The 22,571-nt window shown below is 39.3% G+C and overlaps 1 protein-coding gene across 6 annotated transcripts in view; it reads left to right on the top strand.

Moving 5' to 3' along the window:
• Positions 1 to 22,571, top strand: part of G9a (histone-lysine N-methyltransferase G9a) — a 127,425-nt gene that overhangs the window by 59,458 nt on the left and 45,396 nt on the right. For all 6 annotated transcript variants that reach the window (XM_070082781.1, XM_070082780.1, XM_070082779.1 and 3 more), the window contains 5 exons: positions 1,135 to 1,243; positions 2,615 to 2,808; positions 4,275 to 4,475; positions 8,616 to 8,683; positions 8,978 to 9,207. In XM_070082781.1, the coding sequence (XP_069938882.1) occupies positions 1,135 to 1,243; positions 2,615 to 2,808; positions 4,275 to 4,475; positions 8,616 to 8,683; positions 8,978 to 9,207 (802 nt within the window). The remainder of the gene's footprint in view (positions 1 to 1,134; positions 1,244 to 2,614; positions 2,809 to 4,274; positions 4,476 to 8,615; positions 8,684 to 8,977; positions 9,208 to 22,571) is intronic.

The raw sequence follows: 22,571 nt of genomic DNA, 5'->3' as shown, positions 1-22,571 counted from the left end.
TACCTGTAATCTTGCATGTTTATGAGACAAAAAAGACACCAGCAATCCTACCATCATGTAAAACAATTACAGGTTTCCGTTTTACACTCACTTGGCAGGACGGTAGTACCTCCCTGGGCGGTTGCTGTCTACCAACCTACTACCTACAATGTTTTTTATATGTTGTTAAATTACATTCTGTAAACATTTACTTTTTTAAAAATTAAAAGTGAGTGTAATTATATACAGAATATGGAGCACATAGCACACACAGAATATATGGAAAAATTATTAAATTAATTGAAATTAAATTTCAAATTTTTATTTCTTATGAGCCATAGAACAGTAGTAGGAAAGGAGAAGAGGTAGAGAGTGGAGGAGAAAAAAAAGTCAGGTTAAATCATGTGTGTTCTGAAGTTTGGAGCATTTAACAATGTAATGGGAAAGGAAGGTGTCTACAGAGACAAAGCCAGGACTAAAATTCGTATAAGGAAAGTTGTGTATAAGGGATGATTCAACAAGTCAGTACAGCTTGAGCAGTTCATTATAGTCTAAATTTAAATTACCGTAAAGATGTGTCATTTAAAACAAAATATTTATGACTTGTTAAAAACCCAAGTATAAAATCTTATTGAAGACAGTAATCATCATTTGTATTACTGGATATAAATCTTTTACTGGCCATGATCATCAGTCAAAATGTTTTTGCACTGTATTATTTATATTTTATAAGAAAGAGCAACATTCTCTCCATCTTCCTTCCCTACCTGTCTCTGACTATCAGTGCATTAAAAACATTGATTTTACGGAATTGTTACTGCATACTGATAAATAAAAATAATTGTGTGAAGTCACGTGAATGAATATCTTTCCATAAGGTTCAGTTGAGTAAATGTCAGCCTTTATATTGCTATGAAACCTTTGTTTCTATTCTTAATGCATTCATTATTACATAATCTATGTTATCTGAAACATATACCACGGGCGGGGATAGAACCCGTGATCAGAGAGTCTCAAAGCTGAAACTTATCTTAAATTTGAAATTACTGTAGTTACCACATTCTTATCTTTTAGTTTGACTGGGTTTGGATAATAGTGGAACTTTTTAAAGAAAAAACATGATTAAATTCTAAAAGTAATATTGGTACTGTGCAGATACTTGCGAGTGAGTGGAAAAATTCCCTTTATGCTGCTCTGCGAGATTCACAGACAGCGTTTGAGGCGACACAATTGCTGCCCTTGCTGTGGCCTTTTCTGCACTCAGGTTAGTTATGTCATTTTATAGTATAAATTAAGTGAAGCATTTCAGATTATTGAGATAGGAGCATATTCTACCTTATTGCAATAATTGTCTATGTTGGTTATGGCATTAATGACAGTAAACCTGGTTGTGAGAGTACTGGCCTAAGTTTATTGTAATTTCTTATTTGACTTTGTGGTGGTGGTAGTGAGGCAAGCTTCAGCTGTTGATCCTTCTCACCTTAACTTTTGACCAACAGCCGTGCTAGATTCTTGTTATATCATATGTAAAGTAGTAAGGGAATAATTGTGAAATGCAGCAGGACTATGTGCACAATACAGAACTGTTTCACAAAATTATAACCAACTTCAGACAAATCACAGAACAGGTGGGGCTTGAACCTTTGGCAGGTGAGTCCTAAAACTCACAGGTCAATGCATTAGCCACTGGGCCAGCTGGCTCTAGTAAGATTCATCCAACTAGGTATATTTCTATATGCCATAAGAAGGTGGTCACAGTGGGGCCCATGCTATCCTCTCTCTGATATATAGAAATATACCCAGTTGGATCAGTCTTATTAGAGCCAGTTGACCCAGTGGTTAACACACTGGCCTCTGAGTGTTAGGACTCACCTGGCATGGGTTAAAGCCCCACCTGTTCTGTAATTTATTTACAGAATTACTATGAAAATGATTAATTGGTTTTATTAAAAAAAAAACATACAATTTGTAGGGGTTGATGACAGAATGAATGAATGCTATCTATACATAGCCACTTCTGTTTTCATGTAAAATATATGATTAATAAGTAAAATCTTTTATGATGCTCTTAGATAATTTTGACATTTGGAGAGAATGACTTAAGAATACTTTACTGGTGCGAATGGTAGTGTGGTAAATGCTCTCATAACACGGGAGTATTATTCCTGATAATCTGTACCTTATGAAAAATAGCTCAGTGGGAAATGACAATCATATGTGAAAATAAGATTATGTTCTTGACACCTTCAAATTTGTCAATCAGTTTTTTAACTTTTCTCTAAGGTAAGAATTACTGTATAATGTAGGTTACATTCTGTTAGTCATTACTTTAAGCAAGGTTGTATTGTAAGTGGGTTTATGGTATAGAAATACCTTCCCATTATAAGGTAAGACAAGGGCATACATGTGTGATATGCAAGTTATGTGAGCATAATTGTATTGATTACGTATTTGTGGGATATTCTTGCTTTGTAGATTGGAGATCATGTAAGATGTGATCTTGATTGGCTCTTTCATGGAAATGGAGAGAGATTTATTTATGCAGTGATTCAATTTAGCAAGCAAATAATGTATAATTTGAAGATTTGATCTTGAATATAGAGGTTTCTTAGTGACTAATTTAACCATACAATAGGGTGTGTTTTATGAATGCTCTTGGGACAAGTCTGGCCTGTATCACTACTACCACAAGCTGTGTGGTCTGATGTTGGCCGGGGCAACGCTCTGCCCACATTGTGGCTCAGAAGGACCACCTAGGGAGGTGCAGTTGGATCTGAAGCTCAACAGGAAACCTGTTGTCTACTTAAAGCAGCATCAAGAAAGGAAGGAGTAAGTATTGTTTTATGCAACAAAGCACACTTGTTGTGCTTTGTGGCATACATGTCAGTCATCCAATGAAGTAAAACAGTATGATTTATTTCCTTGTTTCAATGAGTATTATACCTTTAAGCAATTGTAATATCATAGGTTTTTGGTGTAAATGTGTTGTATAGTAGTCTAGAAGTCACACAGGTATCAGGAATGCAGAATTATTATATAACCCAGATTATACCTTGAACTTTTTTTTTATATACACACTGGCTGTCTCCTACTGAGGCAGGGTGACCTGGAAAAAAAAAGAAACAAAAATTTTTCTGCTTTTTACATTTAGTAATTTATACAGGAGAGAAGGGGTTACTAGCCCCATGCTCCCGGCATTCTAGTTGCCTCTTAGGACACACGGCTTACGGAGGAAGGGTTCTTCTCCACTTCCCCATAAGTATAATTGACCTAGGATAATCCAGTATAGTTAAATACTGTGATTTATTTTCATATTTTGAGGAGCACTACACTTTAAAACGTAGTAGTAAAAAAATAGAATACAAAACACTTATATATACATACAACCTCTCCTCACTTAACGATGGAGTTCTGTTCCTAATATTACATAGGTAAACGAATTCATCGCTAAGGAGCATACTATAATGGTTGTGTGTTTGTGTCATCCATGTTTGATATTGTTTTAATGTCACCTTTGCACCATTTATAACATTTTTAGTATATTTTTAAATGCTTGTACAGTAGTGTACTGTATATTGCAATAAACAGAATAAGAGGAAATCAGCTCTGATATATATTATTTAGTTCTGCATGCTGGTCAGAGAGTCTGTCATAAGTCCGAGTTGTTGGTAAACAAGTATGTCTCAAGTGAGGAGAGGCTGTACTATGGAGCAATGTTGGGCTAAACATTTCTCTCTGTTTAAATTCTAAAACATCTTTAAACACATCTAATGTCATAAAAAAAAGTGGTGTATGTAGTGCTAAACATTTAAAGCAATTAATAACACTGAAAAACAATCATAATTTGGTGCCAAATTGTAAAACATAAATATTACTGGCACATGTCTGCCACTGTTCCTGACGAGTGATAATTTTTTTTACCAATTTCAGCATGCCATAAAATCATAAGTTTTTATCAGATTCCACTCATTTCAGTCTTTCATTCTGTAAGAAAAAATTAAAATCTCTCACACAGGAATTTTTTTTCTGGGTATGTCATAGTTTAGGGGTTAAATGTTTATAATACAGAAAAAGAAAGGCCACATATCCTATCAGTGTATATATAAAACATTTCGTGGGTCACTATTGCACTCTTACAGAGTCTTGTATGTATATGACACTATAGGCATAAATTATACAGAAGAAAAAGGAGGCCACAATATTCCTTTGCCATTTGACTTATCCTTTGAACTGTCTTGTTTATATAAAATGTTGTATTGTGTCTACAAATAATTATTTGTAACTTGTATTGACAGAGCATCAGCCCGTATGACCTGGTCAAAGAGAATATCTCCTGAGACAGTGGTTCCTACAGAATCTATGCCAGAAAATGAACCAACTCTTGAACTTTGTAATGGACGAATGATCTCTTCGCACAGATTTCCTCTTGAGCTTGGACGAGAAAAGCTTCAGGAGGCCATCAAGTCTATTCATGGTGGCAAAAATATTAGTGCCAAGTAAGTTCTTTGGTTATTGTCATAAACTTTGTGAAGGTAAATGTAATGTCTTAGTCATATATAAGAAATATGACTGAAGTTACAAATAAGTATTAGAATGTGGGGCAGAAGTTTGTGGTTATAGGAGGGTGGGGGCAGGAGGAAAGAGGAGTGATTGGTGGAATGATGAAGTAAAGGGTGTGATAAAAGAGAAAAAGGTAGCTTATGAGAGGTTTTTACAAAGCAGAAGTGTTATAAGAAGAGCAGAGTATATGGAGAGTAAAAGAAAGGTAAAGAGAGTGGTGAGAGAGTGCAAAAGGAGAGCAGATGATAGAGTGGGAGAGGCACTGTCAAGAAATTTTAATGAAAATAAGAAAAAATTTTGGAGTGAGTTAAACAAGTTAAGAAAGCCTAGGGAAAATATGGATTTGTCAGTTAAAAACAGAGTAGGTGAGTTAGTAGATGGGGAGATGGAGGTATTGTGTAGATGGCGAGAATATTTTGAGGAACTTTTAAATGTTAAGGAAGAAACAGAGGCAGTAATTTCATGCACTGGTCAGGGAGGTATACCATCTTTTAGGAGTGAAGAAGAGCAGAATGTAAGTGTGGGGGGGGAGGTACGTGAGGCATTACGTAAAATGAAAGGGGGTAAAGCAGCTGGAACTGATGGGATCATGACAGAAATGTTAAAAGCAGGGGGGGATATAGTGTTGGAGTGGTTGGTACTTTTGTTTAATAAATGTATGAAAGAGGGGAAGGTACCTAGGGATTGGCAGAGAGCATGTATAGTCCCTTTATATAAAAGGAAAGGGGACAAAAGAGACTGTAAAAATTATAGAGGAATAAGCTTACTGAGTATACCAGGAAAAGTGTACGGTAGGGTTATAATTGAAAGAATTAGAGGTAAGACAGAATGTAGGATTGCGGATGAGCAAGGAGGTTTTAGAGTGGGTAGGGGATGTGTAGATCAGGTGTTTACATTGAAGCATATATGTGAACAGTATTTAGATAAAGATAGGGAAGTTTTTATTGCATTTATGGATTTAGAAAAGGCATATGATAGAGTGGATAGAGGAGCAATGTGGCAGATGTTGCAAGTATATGGAATAGGTGGTAAGTTATTAAATGCTGTAAAGAGTTTTTATGAGGATAGTGAGGCTCAGGTTAGGGTGTATAGAAGAGAGGGAGACTACTTCCCGGTAAAAGTAGGTCTTAGACAGGGATGTGTAATGTCACCATGGTTGTTTAATATATTTATAGATGGGGTTGTAAAGGAAGTAAATGCTAGGGTGTTTGGGAGAGGGGTGGGATTAAATTATGGGGAATCAAATTCAAAATGGGAATTGACACAGTTACTTTTTGCTGATGATACTGTGCTTATGGGAGATTCTAAAGAAAAATTGCAAAGGTTAGTGGATGAGTTTGGGAATGTGTGTAAAGGTAGAAAGTTGAAAGTGAACATAGAAAAGAGTAAGGTGATGAGGGTGTCAAATGATTTGGATAAAGAAAAATTGGATATCAAATTGGGGAGGAGGAGTATGGAAGAAGTGAATGTTTTCAGATACTTGGGAGTTGACGTGTCGGCGGATGGATTTATGAAGGATGAGGTTAATCATAGAATTGATGAGGGAAAAAAGGTGAGTGGTGCGTTGAGGTATATGTGGAGTCAAAAAACGTTATCTATGGAGGCAAAGAAGGGTATGTATGAAAGTATAGTAGTACCAACACTCTTATATGGGTGTGAAACTTGGGTGGTAAATGCAGCAGCGAGGAGACGGTTGGAGGCAGTGGAGATGTCCTGTTTAAGGGCAATGTGTGGTGTAAATATTATGCAGAAAATTCGGAGTGTGGAAATTAGGAGAAGGTGTGGAGTTAATAAAAGTATTAGTCAGAGGGCAGAGGAGGGGTTGTTGAGGTGGTTTGGTCATTTAGAGAGAATGGATCAAAGTAGAATGACATGGAAAGCATATAAATCTATAGGGGAAGGAAGGCGGGGTAGGGGTCGTCCTCGAAAGGGTTGGAGAGAGGGGGTAAAGGAGGTTTTGTGGGTAAGGGGCTTGGACTTCCAGCAAGCGTGCGTGAGCGTGTTAGATAGGAGTGAATGGAGACGAATGGTACTTGGGACCTGACGATCTGTTGGAGTGTGAGCAGGGTAATATTTAGTGAAGGGATTCAGGGAAACCGGTTATTTTCATATAGTCGGACTTGAGTCCTGGAAATGGGAAGTACAATGCCTGCACTTTAAAGGAGGGGTTTGGGATATTGGCAGTTTGGAGGGATATGTTGTGTATCTTTATATGTGTATGCTTCTAGACTGTTGTATTCTGAGCACCTCTGCAAAAACAGTGATAATGTGCGAGTGTGGTGAAAGTGTTGAATGATGATGAAAGTATTTTCTTTTTGGGGATTTTCTTTCTTTTTTGGGTCACCCTGCCTCGGTGGGAGACGGCCGACTTGTTGAAAAAAAAAAAAAAAAATGACTGAAATGTGTAAAAAGAAATTTAGGATTTACTTATAGCTACTTGTGTGTTTTTTGTACTCATTTTGGACTGAGACCAGGCTTCCTCATGACTGCCAAATCAGTCAGATTATTACTTCTTATTACCCTGCCTGCCTGCATGAACATCACCAGGTTGATCTGTCACACCCTGTAAAAAGCTGCCAAGCTCTTTCATAAAGACTTCTACTTTTGTGGTTAAGACTCATGAGTAAATACTTAGGATATTTTATTATGGAAATGTTTCAGTCCTGGGATTTTGTTCACTCTCTACACACCACATTAATTTAGTTAAGGAATGGTACATGTAATGTAAGCCAGAGTTTACTGAGATCAGGTAAGGTGAACAGTTGAGATCACCCAGTGAAGTCATTGGGTAGTTTCAAAACATAGTCAGATATCTGAGTAGGACCTGCCTTGCAATGGCCACTAGACTCACTTCAGTGCTCCTTCTTTCATCTGTTGTACAAAGGAGTACTGCAGTAGGTCTGCTGGCCAATGCTAGGCAGACCCTTTGCAAATACTTGACTAATATATTTAAAAGCTACCCAGTGGCTCCACTTGGTGATCTCACAGTTATTTGGCTCACCTGACTTTGCTAAACTCCAGCTTACCTCACATTTACCATTCCTGTGTTAACCTATATTTTCTCAGGAGTCATATATGGAGTGAACAAGGTCCCAGGGCTGAAATATTTCCATATTAAATTGTCTGAAGTGTTTGCTAATGTGTTTTTAACCATAACTTGTCAGTGTTGTATACCATGTTTTCACTACAATTCATTTGTTCCAGCAATATTTTTCCATCTGTTAGTGCTGTAAATGTTTGAAGCATTGATGTCGGATGTTTCTGCAGGCACAGAATGTTCATTGGGTTTATCTTTCATGTTATATCTCTTTCTTCAATAAAGTTTTCCTGTGTATGTCTAAATTAATTAGGTGAAGGCAGTATTAGTAGTTCAGATGTTTTACTGGCTTTGAGCAGTAAAAGATCTCTGTTTACTTTCTACTTGGATATCTTGCCTGCCTTACAAGGTGAGATGAGAAAAGAGAACAAAAAGGAACATTACTGTGACTGGAACAATACACAAATAACCTGCACATAGATAGAAGCTTATGATGATGTTTTGGTCTGACTTGGACCATAACTTGTAAATAATCCAAGTCTGAAATGTCATCACAAGCTTCTCTCTCCTATGTGTGAGTTGTTTGTGTAGTGATGAGAACATACAGTGTTCTTAACAGATAGTACTAGTGCCTTGAAATTTGTCATTAGAGTATCATCACTGATTTTGAATCTTCGTATAATAGTCCATATTATTTTGTATTCAAGCTATGTGTACTTTTTCTCTCTCTTTAAGCATGAATAGTTGGTAAATATCAAAGTTATGATGCTAGGCAATTGAAAGAAGAGGACATAGGTGGTGTAACCTCATTGACTTCATACTGCCTTAATATTTTACGTATACCTAATTCTTTCCACACTGAGCTAGTTGCCTTCAGTCTCAGTATTTTATATTCAGTGAACTGTATGTGACACTACCCATAAAGAGTTGTAAATTTCTTTTTGGTCTGAATTCAACTAGTCACTGAAAATATATATTTTTCAATAATTAATTATAAACTTAAATCAATGATTAAGTTTTTACTCTATGCTGTTCTCAGGCCTTCACCTAAAGGAATGTATTCATCATGCAAACAGAATGATTTAGAAAAATTGTTGCATGTTTTAGGTAAGTACTTTCTGCTGTTGTTTGCCTATTGTCTTTGCCTTGTTTTTGTCTGTAATCCATATACATGCTACTGTACAGAAAATATAAACTCCTGTTTTTTTAACACTGATTTTTTTAGTAAAAGGGAGCAAGGGGCTAGTAACCCCTTCTCCTGTATAAATTACTAAATTTAAAAAGAAAAACTTTAATTCTTCTTTTTAGGTCACCCTGCCTCGGTGGGATATGGCCGGTTTGTTAATAAAATAAAATAGTAAAAGTAATTTTTTGTGTATGTAAATCATATTTATTTTTCAGTGCACGGTGTGAATCCCAATGTTAAAGTAAAGGAATATGGAAATCAAACAGGAATGCACGTTGCAGCAGCCTATGGTAGTCTTGAGGCAATGCATGTGCTAGTCCTTGCAGGTGCTACTGTAGATATGACTGATACTCAGCTTATGACTCCACTGATGATCGCCATCACCAAAGACCAGAACAGTGTGGTGCATTATTTAATACAAGCAGGAGCATCACTAATGGCCAAGGTGAATTACTAGAATAAATGGAAGCGAGAGAAAAGAAATCTTGCGCTTCATTAATGTAATGAAATTACTTCTCTTTCCTGCAGTATAGTACTCTGCCAACCTGATGTTTCATCTCATATAGTGACTGCTTGTTTTCTGTTGTTTAAATTTTCCCCTATCCATATATTTTATTTTTCTTTTACTCCAGCTTGCTTCTCAGATTTGCTGAGTAGCCTTCTATATGGCACTGCATGAAAAGCCTTCTTAGTCATTGAATATGCAGCCTAGCCATCCCTCTTTTTACTGACTTACCTCTGTTTAATCCATCATGTCTCTACAAGGTTAGTAAGACATCACCTTTCATGTCTGAATCTATGCAAGGTAACCTCAGAAGTTCTCCTGTTTGTTGCATGTATTCACACATTAAAAGAACTTGAATGAAGCTTCAGAGATTTGAATAAGGGTGATGAGATGGCAGATTACAAATTTCATGGACCAGCACAACCAGCATAACCTGAACCAGCATGGTTTTAGAGCAGCATGATCATGCCTGTCACAGCTACTGAACCATTATGACAGAATTATGGAGGCGTTGGAAGACGACCAAAACACAGATGTGATTTACACAAATTTTGCAAAGGTGTTTGACAAATGCAATCATGGAGTGATAGTGCACAAAATGAGGGCCATGGGCATTACAGGGAAGGTAGGCAGATGAATTTTTGGGTTCCTAACAAACAGAACATAAAAAGTAGTAGTAAACAGAGCAAGATCCAGCATCAGCAAGGTAAAAAGCTCAGTGCCTAAAGGCACTGTCGTGGCACCTCTGCTGTTTCTCATCTTCATAGCAGACATAGATAAAAACACCCACCACATTTTTGTATCATCATTTGCAGGTGATACTAAAATAAGCATGAAAGTCACTATGGTAGAGGACACTGAAAAATTACAGGAAGATTTAAGCAGGGTTTTCCAGTGGGCAGTGGAGAACATGATCTTCAGTGGTGATAAGTTCCAGCTGCTTAGGCATGGAAAGAATGAGTAACTCAAAAGGAACGATGCCTACAAAACTTAAGAGGGCCACCAAATAGAACAAAAGGAACACATAAAAGATTTGGGAATAATTATGTAAGCCGACCTTTCTTTTAAAGACCATAGCAAGACAAAGATCATGACAGCCAGGAAGATGACAGGGTGGGTATTGAGAACTTTCAAAACAAGGAAATAATGCCAATGGTGACACTTCAAATCACTAGTGCTCCCTCATTTAGAATATTGCTCAATGCTGACAGCCCCTTTCAAAGCAGGAGAAATATCAGAGCTGGAACAAATACAGAGATCGTTTATGGCTCACATTGAGCCAGTAAAGCACCTAAATTACTGGGAGCACCTTCAAGTCTTGAACATGTACTTATCGGAACAGAGGAGAGAGAGAGAGAGAGAAAATGATAATGTATACTTGGAAAGTACTTGAGGGCCTGGTCCCAAATCTGCACACTGGCATAACATACTTGAGTGAGATATGGGAGGAAGTGGAAAATAAACCCAGTGAGGAGCAGGGGTGCAATGGAGACAGTAAGGGAACACTGCATCAACATCCGGGGTCCCAGACTATTCAGCATCTTACCAGACAATATCAGAAACATGGCTGGAATAAATGTAGAAGCCTTCAAGAGGAAACTGGACAAGTCTCTTTACCAGGTGCCAGATCAACCAGACTGTAGTGGCTATGTGGGGCAGCAGGCCTCCAGCAGCAACAGCCTGGTTGACCAGGCAAGCACCAGATGAGCCTGAATGTGAAGATCATATGGTAAAAATGGGCTACATTCCAGTACTCTCTAAATTTCCAAAAAAATTATAAAAATCTACTACTGTACATCAGAAATAACAGTTTATCTTTTTTTTTTTTTAACAAGTCGGCCATCTCCCACCGAGGCAGGGTGACCCAAAAAAGAAAGAAAATCCCCAAAAAGAAAATACTTTCATCATCATTCAACACTTTCACCTCACACATAATCACTGCTTTTGCAGAGGTGCTCAGAACACAACAGTTTAGAAGCATATACATATAAAGATACACAACATCTCCCTCCAAACTGCTAATATCCCAAAACCCCTCCTTTAGAGTGCAGGCATTGTACTTCCCATTTCCAGGACCCAAGTCCAGCTATATAAAAATAACCGGTTTCCCTGAATCCCTTCACTAAATATTACCCTGCTCACACTCCAACAGATCGTCAGGTCCCAAATACTATTCGTCTCCATTCACTCCTATCGAACACGCTCGTGCACGCCTGCTGGAAGTCCAAGCCCCTCGCCCACAAAATCTCCCTCACCCCTTCCTTCCAACCTTTTCGAGGACGACCCCTACCCCGCCTTCCTTCTCCTACAGATTTAAATGCTCTCCATGTCATTCTACTTTGATCCATTCTCTCTAAATGACCAAACCACCTCAACAACCCCTCTTCAGCCCTCTGACTAATACTTTTATTAACTCCACACCTCCTAATTTCCACGCTCCGAATTTTCTGCATAATATTTACACCACAGCTGGTAAAAATTGACCACTGTCTGGAAAATCTGCCAGCTCCTGCACCCAACATCTTGCTCCTGGGGGATTTCAACTTAAGGCATCTAAAATGGAGGAATATAGCAAATAATATTGTTGCAGTAATAACACCAGGAGGCAGCTCTGACGAAAACTCACACTCACACGAGCTTTTAAATCTCTGCTCGAAATTCAATTTAAACCAGCAAATAATAGAGCCTACTAGACTGGAGAATACACTAGACCTCATCTTCATTAACAATCATGATCTGATACGAAATGTCACCACATCAAAAACAATATACAGTGGACCCCCGCATAGCGATCTTAATCCGTGCAAGAGGGCTGGCTGTTATGCGAAATGTTCGGTATGCGAATGAATTTTCCCCATAAGAAATAATGGAAATCAAATTAATCCGTGCAAGACACCCAAAAGTATGAAAAAAAAAATTTTTTACCACATGAAATGTTAATTTTAATACACACAAACTAAAAAAGGCATGCACAATTACATGACACTTACTTTTATTGAAGATCTGGTGATGATTGATGGGATGGGAGGAGGGGAGAGAGAGTGTTAGTGTTTAGAAGGGGAATCCCCTTCCATTAAGACTTGAGGTGTCGAGTCCTTTTCTGGGGTTACTTCCCTTCTTCTTTTAATGCCACTAGGACCAGCTTCAGAGTCACTGGACTTCTTTCGCACAACATATCTGTCCATAGTGGCCTGTACCTCTCGTTCCTTTATGATTTGTCTAAAGTGGTTCACAACATTGTCATTGTAACAGTCACCAGCACGGCTTGCAATAGCTGTGTGAGGGTGATTTTCATCAAAAAAGGTTTGCACTTCAAGCCATTTTGCACACATTTCCTTAATCTTTGAAGTAGGCAATTCCTTCAATTTCTCTCTCCCCTCCTTTGAACCAGTTTCCCCAGGTCTGGCCTCTTGCTCTTGAAGTTGATCTATCAGCTCATCAGTGGTTAGTTCTTCATTGTCCTCCTCCACCAACTCTTCCACATCCTCCCCACTAACCTCCAACCCCAAGGACTTCCCCAATGCCACAATTGATTCCTCAACTGGTATACTCCTCTCAGGGTTAGCCTCAAACCCTTCAAAATCCCTTTTGTCTACACATTCTGGCCACAGTTTCTTCCAAGCAGAGTTCAAGGTCTTCTTAGTCACTCCCTCCCAAGCCTTACCTATAAGGTTTATACAATTGAGGATATTAAAGTGATCTCTCCAAAACTCTCTTAGAGTCAGTTGAGTTTCTGAGGTCACTACAAAGCACCTTTCAAACAGAGCTTTTGTGTACAGTTTTTTGAAGTTTGCAATAACCTGCTGGTCCATGGGCTGCAGGAGAGGAGTGGTATTAGGAGGCAAAAACTTCACCTTAATGAAGCTCATGTCCCCATAAAGTCGCTCTGCCACGTCTGTAGGATGACCAGGGGCATTGTCTAACACCAGGAGGCACTTAAGTTCTAATTTCTTTTCAGTTAGGTAATCTTTGACATTGGGGGCAAATGCATGGTGTAACCAGTTATAGAAAAAGTCCCTAGTGACCCATGCCTTACTGTTTGATCTCCACAGCACACACAAATTATCCTTGAGGACATTCTTTTGCCTGAACACTCTGGGAGTTTCAGAGTGATACACTAATAAAGGCTTAACTTTGCAATCACCACTAGCATTGGAACACATCAACAAAGTAAGCCTGTCTTTCATAGGCTTATGTCCTGGGAGTGCCTTTTCTTCCTGAGTAATGTAGGTCCTGCTTGGCATTTTCTTCCAAAACAGGCCTGTTTCATCACAATTAAACACTTGTTCAGGTTTCAGTCCTTCAGTTTCTATGTACTCCTTGAATTCCTGCACATATTTTTCAGCCGCTTTGTGGTCCGAACTGGCAGCCTCACCATGCCGTATCACACTATGTATGCCACTACGCTTCTTAAATCTCTCAAACCAACCTTTGCTGGCCTTAAATTCACTCACATCATCACTAGTTGCAGGCCTTTTTTTAATTAAATCCTCATGCAACTTCCTAGCCTTTTCGCTTATGATAGCTTGAGAAACGCTATCTCCTGCTAGCTGTTTTTCATTTATCCACACCAATAAGAGTCTCTCAACATCTTCCATCACTTGCGATCTCTGTTTCGAAAACACAGTTAAACCTTTGGCAAGAACAGCTTCCTTGATTGCCTTTCTGTTGCCCACAATAGTAGAGATGGTTGATTTGGGTTTCTTGTACAACCTGACCAGGTCGGTGATACGCACTCCACTTTCATACTTATCAATGATCTCTTTCTTCATCTCTATTGGAATTCTAACCCTTATTGCTGTAGGGTTGGAACTAGAAGCTTTCTTGGGGCCCATGGTCACTTATTTTCCAGAAACAGCACCGAAAATACTGTAATAATACGAAATATTCCGATTGTATGCTTGAATGTTACCGCGGAGGCTGGCTGGTAAACAATGCCACCGGCGGAACATATGAGGCTGGCTCAGGCCGCACATTGGACGCGTCTCGGACGAAGGGCGCTGAGCGGGTTTTTGGGCGGTATGCGAGGCAAAATTTTAGCGATCAAAGCGTCCGGTATGCGGATTGTCCGTTATGCAAGGCGTCCGGTATGCGGGGGTCCACTGTACTCAGATCACAACATAATTGAGGTTCAGACATGTATGCGCAGAGCCCCAGACCGACATAATGAGATTAGTCACGAGGGAGCATTCACCAAATTCAACTTCAATAACAAAAACATAAAGTGGGACCAAGTAAACCAAGTCCTAACCGATATAAGCTGGGAAGATATAATAAGCAACACAGACCCCAACTTATGCCTAGAACAGATTAACTCGGTGGCACTCGATGTATGCACAAGGCTTATTCCTTTAAGAAAAAGGAGTAGATGTAAAATAGAAAGAGACAGGCGCTCCCTTTACAGGCGACGGAAAAGAATAACAGAGCGGCTAAAAGAGGTCAATATATCTGAAATGCGTAGGGAGACACTGGTCAGAGAAATAGCAAGCATCGAACTTAAGCTAAAGGAATCTTATAGGAGTCAGGAATCGCGGGAAGAACTAAACGCCATAAATGAAATCGAAAGAAACCCAAAGTATTTCTTCTCCTATGCCAAATCAAAGTCGAGAACAACGTCCAGTATTGGGCCCCTACTTAAACAAGATGGGTCCTACACAGATGACATCTAGGAAATGAGTGAGCTACTCAAGTCCCAATATGACTCAGTTTTTAGCAAGCCGCTAACCAGACTGAGAGTCGAAGATCAAAATGAATTTTTTATGAGAGAGCCACAAAATTTGGTTAACACAAGCCTATCTGATGTTATCCTGATGCCAAATGACTTCAAACAGGCGATAAATGACATGCCCATGCACTCCGCCCCAGGGCCAGACTCATGGAACTCCGTGTTCATCAAGAACTGCAAGAAGCCCCTATCACGAGCTTTTACCATCCTATGGAGAGGGAGCATGGACACGGGGGTCGTCCCACAGTTACTAAAAACAACAGACATAGTCCCACTCCACAAAGGGGGCAGTAAAGCAATAGCAAAGAACTACAGACCGATAGCACTAACATCCCGTATCATAAAAATCTTTGAAAGGGTCCTAAGAAGCAAGATCACCACCCATCTAGAAACCCATAAATTACACAACCCAGGGCAACATGGGTTTAGAACAGGTCGCTCCTGTCTGTCTCAACTATTGGATCACTACGACAAGGTCCTAGATGCACTAGAAGACAATAAGAATGCAGATGTAATGTATACAGACTTTGCAAAAGCCTTCGACAAGTGTGACCATGGCGTAATAGCGCACAAAATGGGTGCTAAAGGAATAACAGGAAAAGTCGGTCGATGGATCTATAATTTCCTCACTAACAGAACACAGAGAGTAGTAGTCAACAGAGTAAAGTCCGGGGCAGCTACAGTGAAAAGCTCTGTTCCACAAAGCACAGTACTCGCTCCCATCTTGTTCCTCATCCTCATATCTGACATAGACAAGGATGTCAGCCACAGCACCGTGTCTTCCTTTGCAGATGACACCTGAATCTGCATGACAGTGTCTTCCATTGCAGACACTGCAAGGCTCCAGGCGGACATCAACCAAATCTTTCAGTGGGCTGCAGAAAACAATTTGAAGTTCAACGATGAGAAATTTCAATTACTCAGATATGGTAAACACGAGGAAATTAAATCTTCATCAGAGTACAAAACAAATTCTGGCCACAAAATAGAGCGAAACATCAACGTCAAAGACCTGGGAGTGATCATGTCGGAGGATCTCACCTTCAAGGACCATAACATTGTATCAATCGCATCTGCTAGAAAAATGACAGGATGGATAATGAGAACCTTCAAAACTAGGGATGCCAAGCCCATGATGACACTCTTCAGGTCACTTGTTTTATCTAGGCTGGAATATTGCTGCACACTAACAGCACCTTTCAAGGCAGGTGAAATTGCTGACCTAGAAAATGTACAGAGAACCTTCACGGCACGCATAACGGAGATAAAACACCTAAATTACTGGGAGCGCTTGAGGTTCCTGAACCTGTATTCCCTGGAACGCAGGCGGGAGAGATACATGATTATATACACCTGGAAAATCCTAGAGGGACTAGTACCGAACTTGCACACGAAAATCACTCACTACGAAAGCAAAAGACTTGGCAGACAATGCAACATCCCCCCAATGAAAAGCAGGGGTATCACTAGCACGTTAAGAGACCATACAATAAGTGTCAGAGGCCCGAGACTGTTCAACTGCCTCCCAGCATACATAAGGGGGATTACCAACAGACCCCTGGCAGTCTTCAAGCTGGCACTGGACAAGCACCTAAAGTCGGTTCCTGACCAGCTGGGCTGTGGCTCGTACGTTGGTTTGAGTGCAGCCAGCAGTAACAGCCTGGTTGATCAGGCTCTGATCCACCAGGAGGCCTGGTCACAGACCGGGCCGCGGGGGCGTTGACACCCGGAACTCTCTCCAGGTAAACACATTGCCCTTAGACAGGACATCTCCACTGCCTCCAACCCCCTCCTCGCTGCTGCATTCACAACCCAAGCTTCACACTTACATAAGAGTGTTGGTACTGCTATACTTTCATACATTCCCTTCTTTGCCTCCATAGATAACATTTTTTGAGTCCACATATACCTCAACGCACCACTCGCGTTTTTTCCTTCATCAATTCTATGATTAACTTCATCTTTCATAAATCCATCCGCCTACACGTCAACTCCCAAGTATCTGAAAACATTCACTTCTTCCTTACTCCTCCTTCCCAATTTGATATCCCATTTTCTTTATCTAAATCATTTGATACCCTCATCACCTTAACTTTTCTATGTTCACTTTCAACTTTCTACCTTTACACACACTCCCAAACTAATCCACTTACTTTTGCAATTTTTCTTTAGAATCTCCCATAAGCACAGTATCATCAGCAAAAAGTAACTGTGTCAATTCCCATTTTGTATTTGATTCCCCATAATTTAATCCCACCCCTCTCCCGAACACCCTAGCATTTACTTCTTTTACGACCCCATCTATAAATATATTAAACAACCATGATGACATTACACATCCCTGTCTAAGACCTACTTTTACTGGGAAGTAGTCTCCCCCTCTTTTACACACCCTAACCTGAGCCTCACTTTTTTTTTTTTTTTTTTTCAACAAGTCGGTCGTCTCCCACCGAGGCAGGGTGACCCAAAAAAGAAAGAAAATCCCCAAAAAGAAAATACTTTCATCATCATTCAACACTTTCACCACACTCACACATTATCACTGCTTTTGCAGAGGTGCTCAGAATACAACAGTTTAGAAGCATATACGTATAAAGATACACAACATATCCCTCCAAACTATCCTCATAAAAACTCTTTACAGCATTTAGTAACTTACCACCTATTCCATATACTTGCAACATCTGCCACATTGCTCCCCTATCCACTCTATCATATGCCTTTTCTAAATCCATAAATGCAATAAAAACTTCCCTACCTTTATCTAAATACTGTTCACATATATGCTTCAATGTAAGCACTTGATCTACACATCCCCTACCCACTCTGAAACCTCCTTGCTCATCCGCAATCCTACATTCTGTCTTACCTCTAATTCTTTCAATTATGACCCTACCGTACACTTTTCCTGGTATACTCAGTAAACTTATTCCTCTATAATTTTTACAATCTCTTTTGTCCCCTTTCCCTTTATATAAAGGGACTATACATGCTCTCCGCCAATCCCTAGGTACCTTCCCCTCTTTCATACATTTATTAAACAAAAGTACCAACCACTCCAACACTATATCCCCCTGCTTTTAACATTTCTGTCATGATCCCATCAGTTCCAGCTGCTTTACCCCCTTTCATTCTATGTAATGCCTCACGTACCTCCCCCACACTTACATTCTGCTCTTCTTCACTCCTAAAAGATGGTATACCTCCCTGACCAGTGCATGAAATTACTGCCTCTCTTTCTTCCTTAACATTTAAAAGTTCCTCAAAATATTCTCGCCATCTACCTAGTACCTCCATCTCCCCATCTACTAACTCCCCTACTCTGTTTTTAACTGACAGATCCATACATTCCTTAGGCTTTCTTAACTTGTTTAACTCAATCCAAAATTTTTTCTTATTTTTATTAAAATTTCTTGACAATGCCTCTCCCACTCTATCATCTGCTCTCCTTTTGCACTCTGTCACCACTCTCTTCACCTTTCTTTTACTCTCCATATACTCTGCTCTTCTTATAACACTTCTGCTTTGTAAAAACCTCTCATAAGCTAACTTTTTCTCTTTTACCACACCCTTTACTTCATCATTCCACCAATCACTCCTCTTTCCTCCTGCCCCCACCCTCCTATAACCACAAACTTCTGCCCCACATTCTAATACTGCATTTTTAAAACTCATCCAACCCTCTTCAACCCCCCCCCCACTACTCATCTTTGCACTAGCCCACCTTTCTGCCAACAGTCGCTTATATCTCACCCGAACCTCCTCCTCCCTTAGTTTATACACTTTCACTTCCCTCCTACTTGTTGTTGCCACCTTCCTCTTGTCCCATCTTCCTCTTACTCTAACTGTAGCTACAACTAAATAATGATCCGATATACACAAATAACCCGCACATAAAAGAGAGAAGCTTACGACGACGTTTCGGTCCGACTTGGACCATTGACAAAGTCACACTAACAGAGGTGGAGCAGGACGGCTATATATAGGCAGGAAGAGGTGGTAGTAGTAGTAGTAGTAGTAGTAGTAGTAGTAGTACAAGAATTGTATATAATACACAACTTTCCTTGTATGAACCTTAGCCCTGGCTTCGTCTCTGTAGATGACTTCCTCTCCCACTACATTGTAAAATGCTCCAAACTTCAGAACACCCGTGACTTAACCTGAATCCTCACTTTTTCTTTTTCTTTTTCTTCTTCCTCTTCCCCTTTCCTCTCTCCTTTTCTCCTCTGGGTTGTCTTTCTCTCTCCTGTCTCGTGTTTCTGTTCCTTCTTCATTTATTTTATTTCACCACTTCCCCTTTCACGCACCTCTGTGCGCTTGCTCTCCCTCTGTGGGTATCTAGCTCTCTTGCAGTGCTCCCCTTCCTTTGTATTTGACTGGCTCGTCTTCCTTATTTCCCACTTCCTCCGCTACCACTACTACTACCTCTTCTTCTTCTACTACAACTACTGTTGAAATTAAGACACATGTGCGGCGTCTGGTTGTCTTTGTTGTGGACGTTTCGCCATCCAGTGGCTGGCTGGATGGTGAAACGTCTACGATGGGGATGCCCGGGCGTTGTGCATGTGTCTTAATTTCATCCTGTCAGTATTATATACAATTCTTGTACTACTACTACTACCACCTCTTCCTGCCTATATATAGCCGTCCTGCTCCACCTCTGTTAGTTTGACTTTGTCAATGGTCCAAGTCGGACCGAAACGCCGTCGTAAGCTTCTCTCTTTTATGTGCGGGTTATTTGTGTATTGTTCCATTCACGGTATTGTGCCTTTTTGTTATTTATTGATCCGATATATCAGTTGCCCCTCTATAAACATGTACATCCTGGAGCCTACCCATCAACCTTTTATCCACCAATACATAATCTAACAAACTACTTTCATTACGTGCTACATCATACCTTGTATATTTATTTATCCTCTTTTTCATAAAGTATGTATTAATTATTACCAAATGTCTTTCTAGAAACACATAGCTCAATTAAAGACTCCCCATTTACATTTACCCCTGGCACCCCAAATTTACCTACTACTCCCTCCACAACATTTTTACCCACTTTAGCACTGAAATCCCCAACCACCATTACTCTCATACTTGATTCAAAACTCCCCACACATTCACTCAACATTTCCCAAAATCTCTCTCTCTCCTCTACACTTCTCTCTTCTCCAGGTGCATACACGCTTATTATAACCCACTTTTCACATCCAATCTTTATTTTACGCCACATAATCCTTGAATTAATACATTTATAGTCCCTCTTTTCCTGCCATAGCTTATCCTTCAACATTATTGCTACTCCTTCTTTAGCTCTAACTCTATTTGAAACCCCTGACCTAATCCTATTTATTCCTCTCCATTGAAACTCTCCCACCCCCTTCAGCTTTGTTTCACTTAAAGCCAGGACATCCAGCTTCTTCTCATTCATAACATCCACAATCATCTCTTTCTTATCATTTGCACAACATCCATGCACCTTCAGACTTCCCACTTTGACAATTTTCTTCTTCTTATTCTTTTTAGTAATCTTTACAGGAAAAGGGGTTACTAGCCCATTGTTCCCAGCATTTTAGTTGACTTTTACAACACGCATGGCTTACGGAGGAAAGATTCTTATTCCACATCCCCATGGATATAAAAGGAAAAGAAATAAGACCAAGAACTATTAAGATAAAATCGAAGAAAACTCAGATGAGTGTGTATAAATAAACGTGTACATGTATGTGTAGTGTGACCTAAGTGTAAGTAGAAGTAGCAAGACAGCTGTAATCTTGCATATTTATGAGACACAAAAAACACCAGCAATCCTACCATCATGTAAAACAATTACAGGCTTTTGTTTTACATTCACTTGGCAGGACGGTACTACCTCCCTGGTTGGTTGCTGTCTACCAACCTATATATATATATATATATATGCAATAAGATCACAGTAAACAGGTGATTTCAGAATATGCAAAACAACCACTCTGAAAGAATAGAGAAATTCCAAGTGCTTTCGTGACTACTCACATTATCAAGGAACTATGAAAGTAAAGCATCCAAGGAAGCTATATAAGGGGTCTGGCCAGCACCTCACTATCAGATCCCACAACGGTTAAACACCTGACGCGCGCCGACCCAACTTGGATAGGTCCTTTGCACAACTCACCCCACAAACTATTCTACCCAAGAAAATTTAAAAATTATTTGTCCAGTGTATTATTAAATTCTTCCCAAATTCTATTAATTATAAATGGATCTAATTTATATAAACCAAAGGAAATATTCATATTATTGTCAAAACTGCTTTTTATGAAACAAGATTCAATTATATTCCTGTCGACCATGGACTTGCTTGATACTACTTTCTCAACTTTTTGAAAATCAATTGAATGGTTAAAATCTCTTACATGAATAAATAGAGCATTGGAATCTTGTCCAGTTCTAATGCTATATTTATGTTGTTTTAATCTTAGTTCGAGATTTTTACCAGTTTGACCGTAATAAACTTTATCGCAAATTTTACAAGGAATCTTATAGACACATCCATCAGCATTTTGGGGGGAATTCTTTATCAAAAGTTTTTTTTACTGTATCAAGATTTTTGAATACAACTTTAATATTAAAAGTCTTAAGAAGAGAAGGCATATCAACCAAGTTTTCATGGTAAGGGAGAACCAACATATTTTTAGTTGAATAAGGCTGGTTGTCCCTTTTTGGATTGTAAAAAGTATTTCTAGCAACTTTAAAAGATTTATCAATTACATTTCTTGGGTATTTTAAATCATTACCTATTTCATAAATTTTGGATATTTCCTCATCTATGAACTCAGGACTACAAATTCGTAAAGCTCTCAGAAACATTGATGAGAAAACAGACAGTTTGACTCTATCTTGATGCGAGGAATAATAGTGGACATGGGAACAGTTATTTGTAGGTTTTCTGTAAATTTTAAATTTGAATTCATTATTACCCTTAATAATTAAAACATCTAGAAAAGGCAATGAGTTATTTTCTTCAAACTCAACAGTAAAGTTTATAGAATGGGCTAAGCTATTTAATTTTCCTAGGAAATGGTGTATATCTACATTTTTGGGCATAAGACACAAAATATCATCAACATATCTGAACCATTTAGCTCTATTAGGGAGGATTGTGTTAAGCAACCTTGTTTCAAAAAATTCCAGAGGAGTGGTATTCGGGGGCAAGAACTTTACTGTGATGAACCCAAACTCCTCGAAAATTAGGTCATCCAAGTTTGGAGGATGAGCAGGTGCATTGTCCATTACTAGCAGGCACTTGAGATCCAATTTCTTTTCCAGGAGATACTCCTTCACACTAGGGCCAAACACTTCATTGAACCACTCGACGAAAATTTCCCTCGTGACCCATGCCTTACTATTGGATTTCCAAAACACACACAATTTACTCTTCATAACATTGTTTTTCCTGAACACTCTGGGATTTTCAGAATGGTACATTAGTAATGGCTTCACTTTGAAATCCCCACTAGCATTAGCACAGAACATTAGCGTCAGCCTGTCTTTCATAGGCTTGTGTCCTGGCATTGCCTTTTCCTCTTGTGTAATGAAGGTC

Source organism: Cherax quadricarinatus, chromosome 8 (assembly GCF_038502225.1).
Source record: "Cherax quadricarinatus isolate ZL_2023a chromosome 8, ASM3850222v1, whole genome shotgun sequence".
In the NCBI taxonomy this organism is placed as follows: Eukaryota; Metazoa; Arthropoda; class Malacostraca; order Decapoda; family Parastacidae; genus Cherax; species Cherax quadricarinatus.
This window is presented reverse-complemented; position numbering and strand designations above follow the sequence as displayed.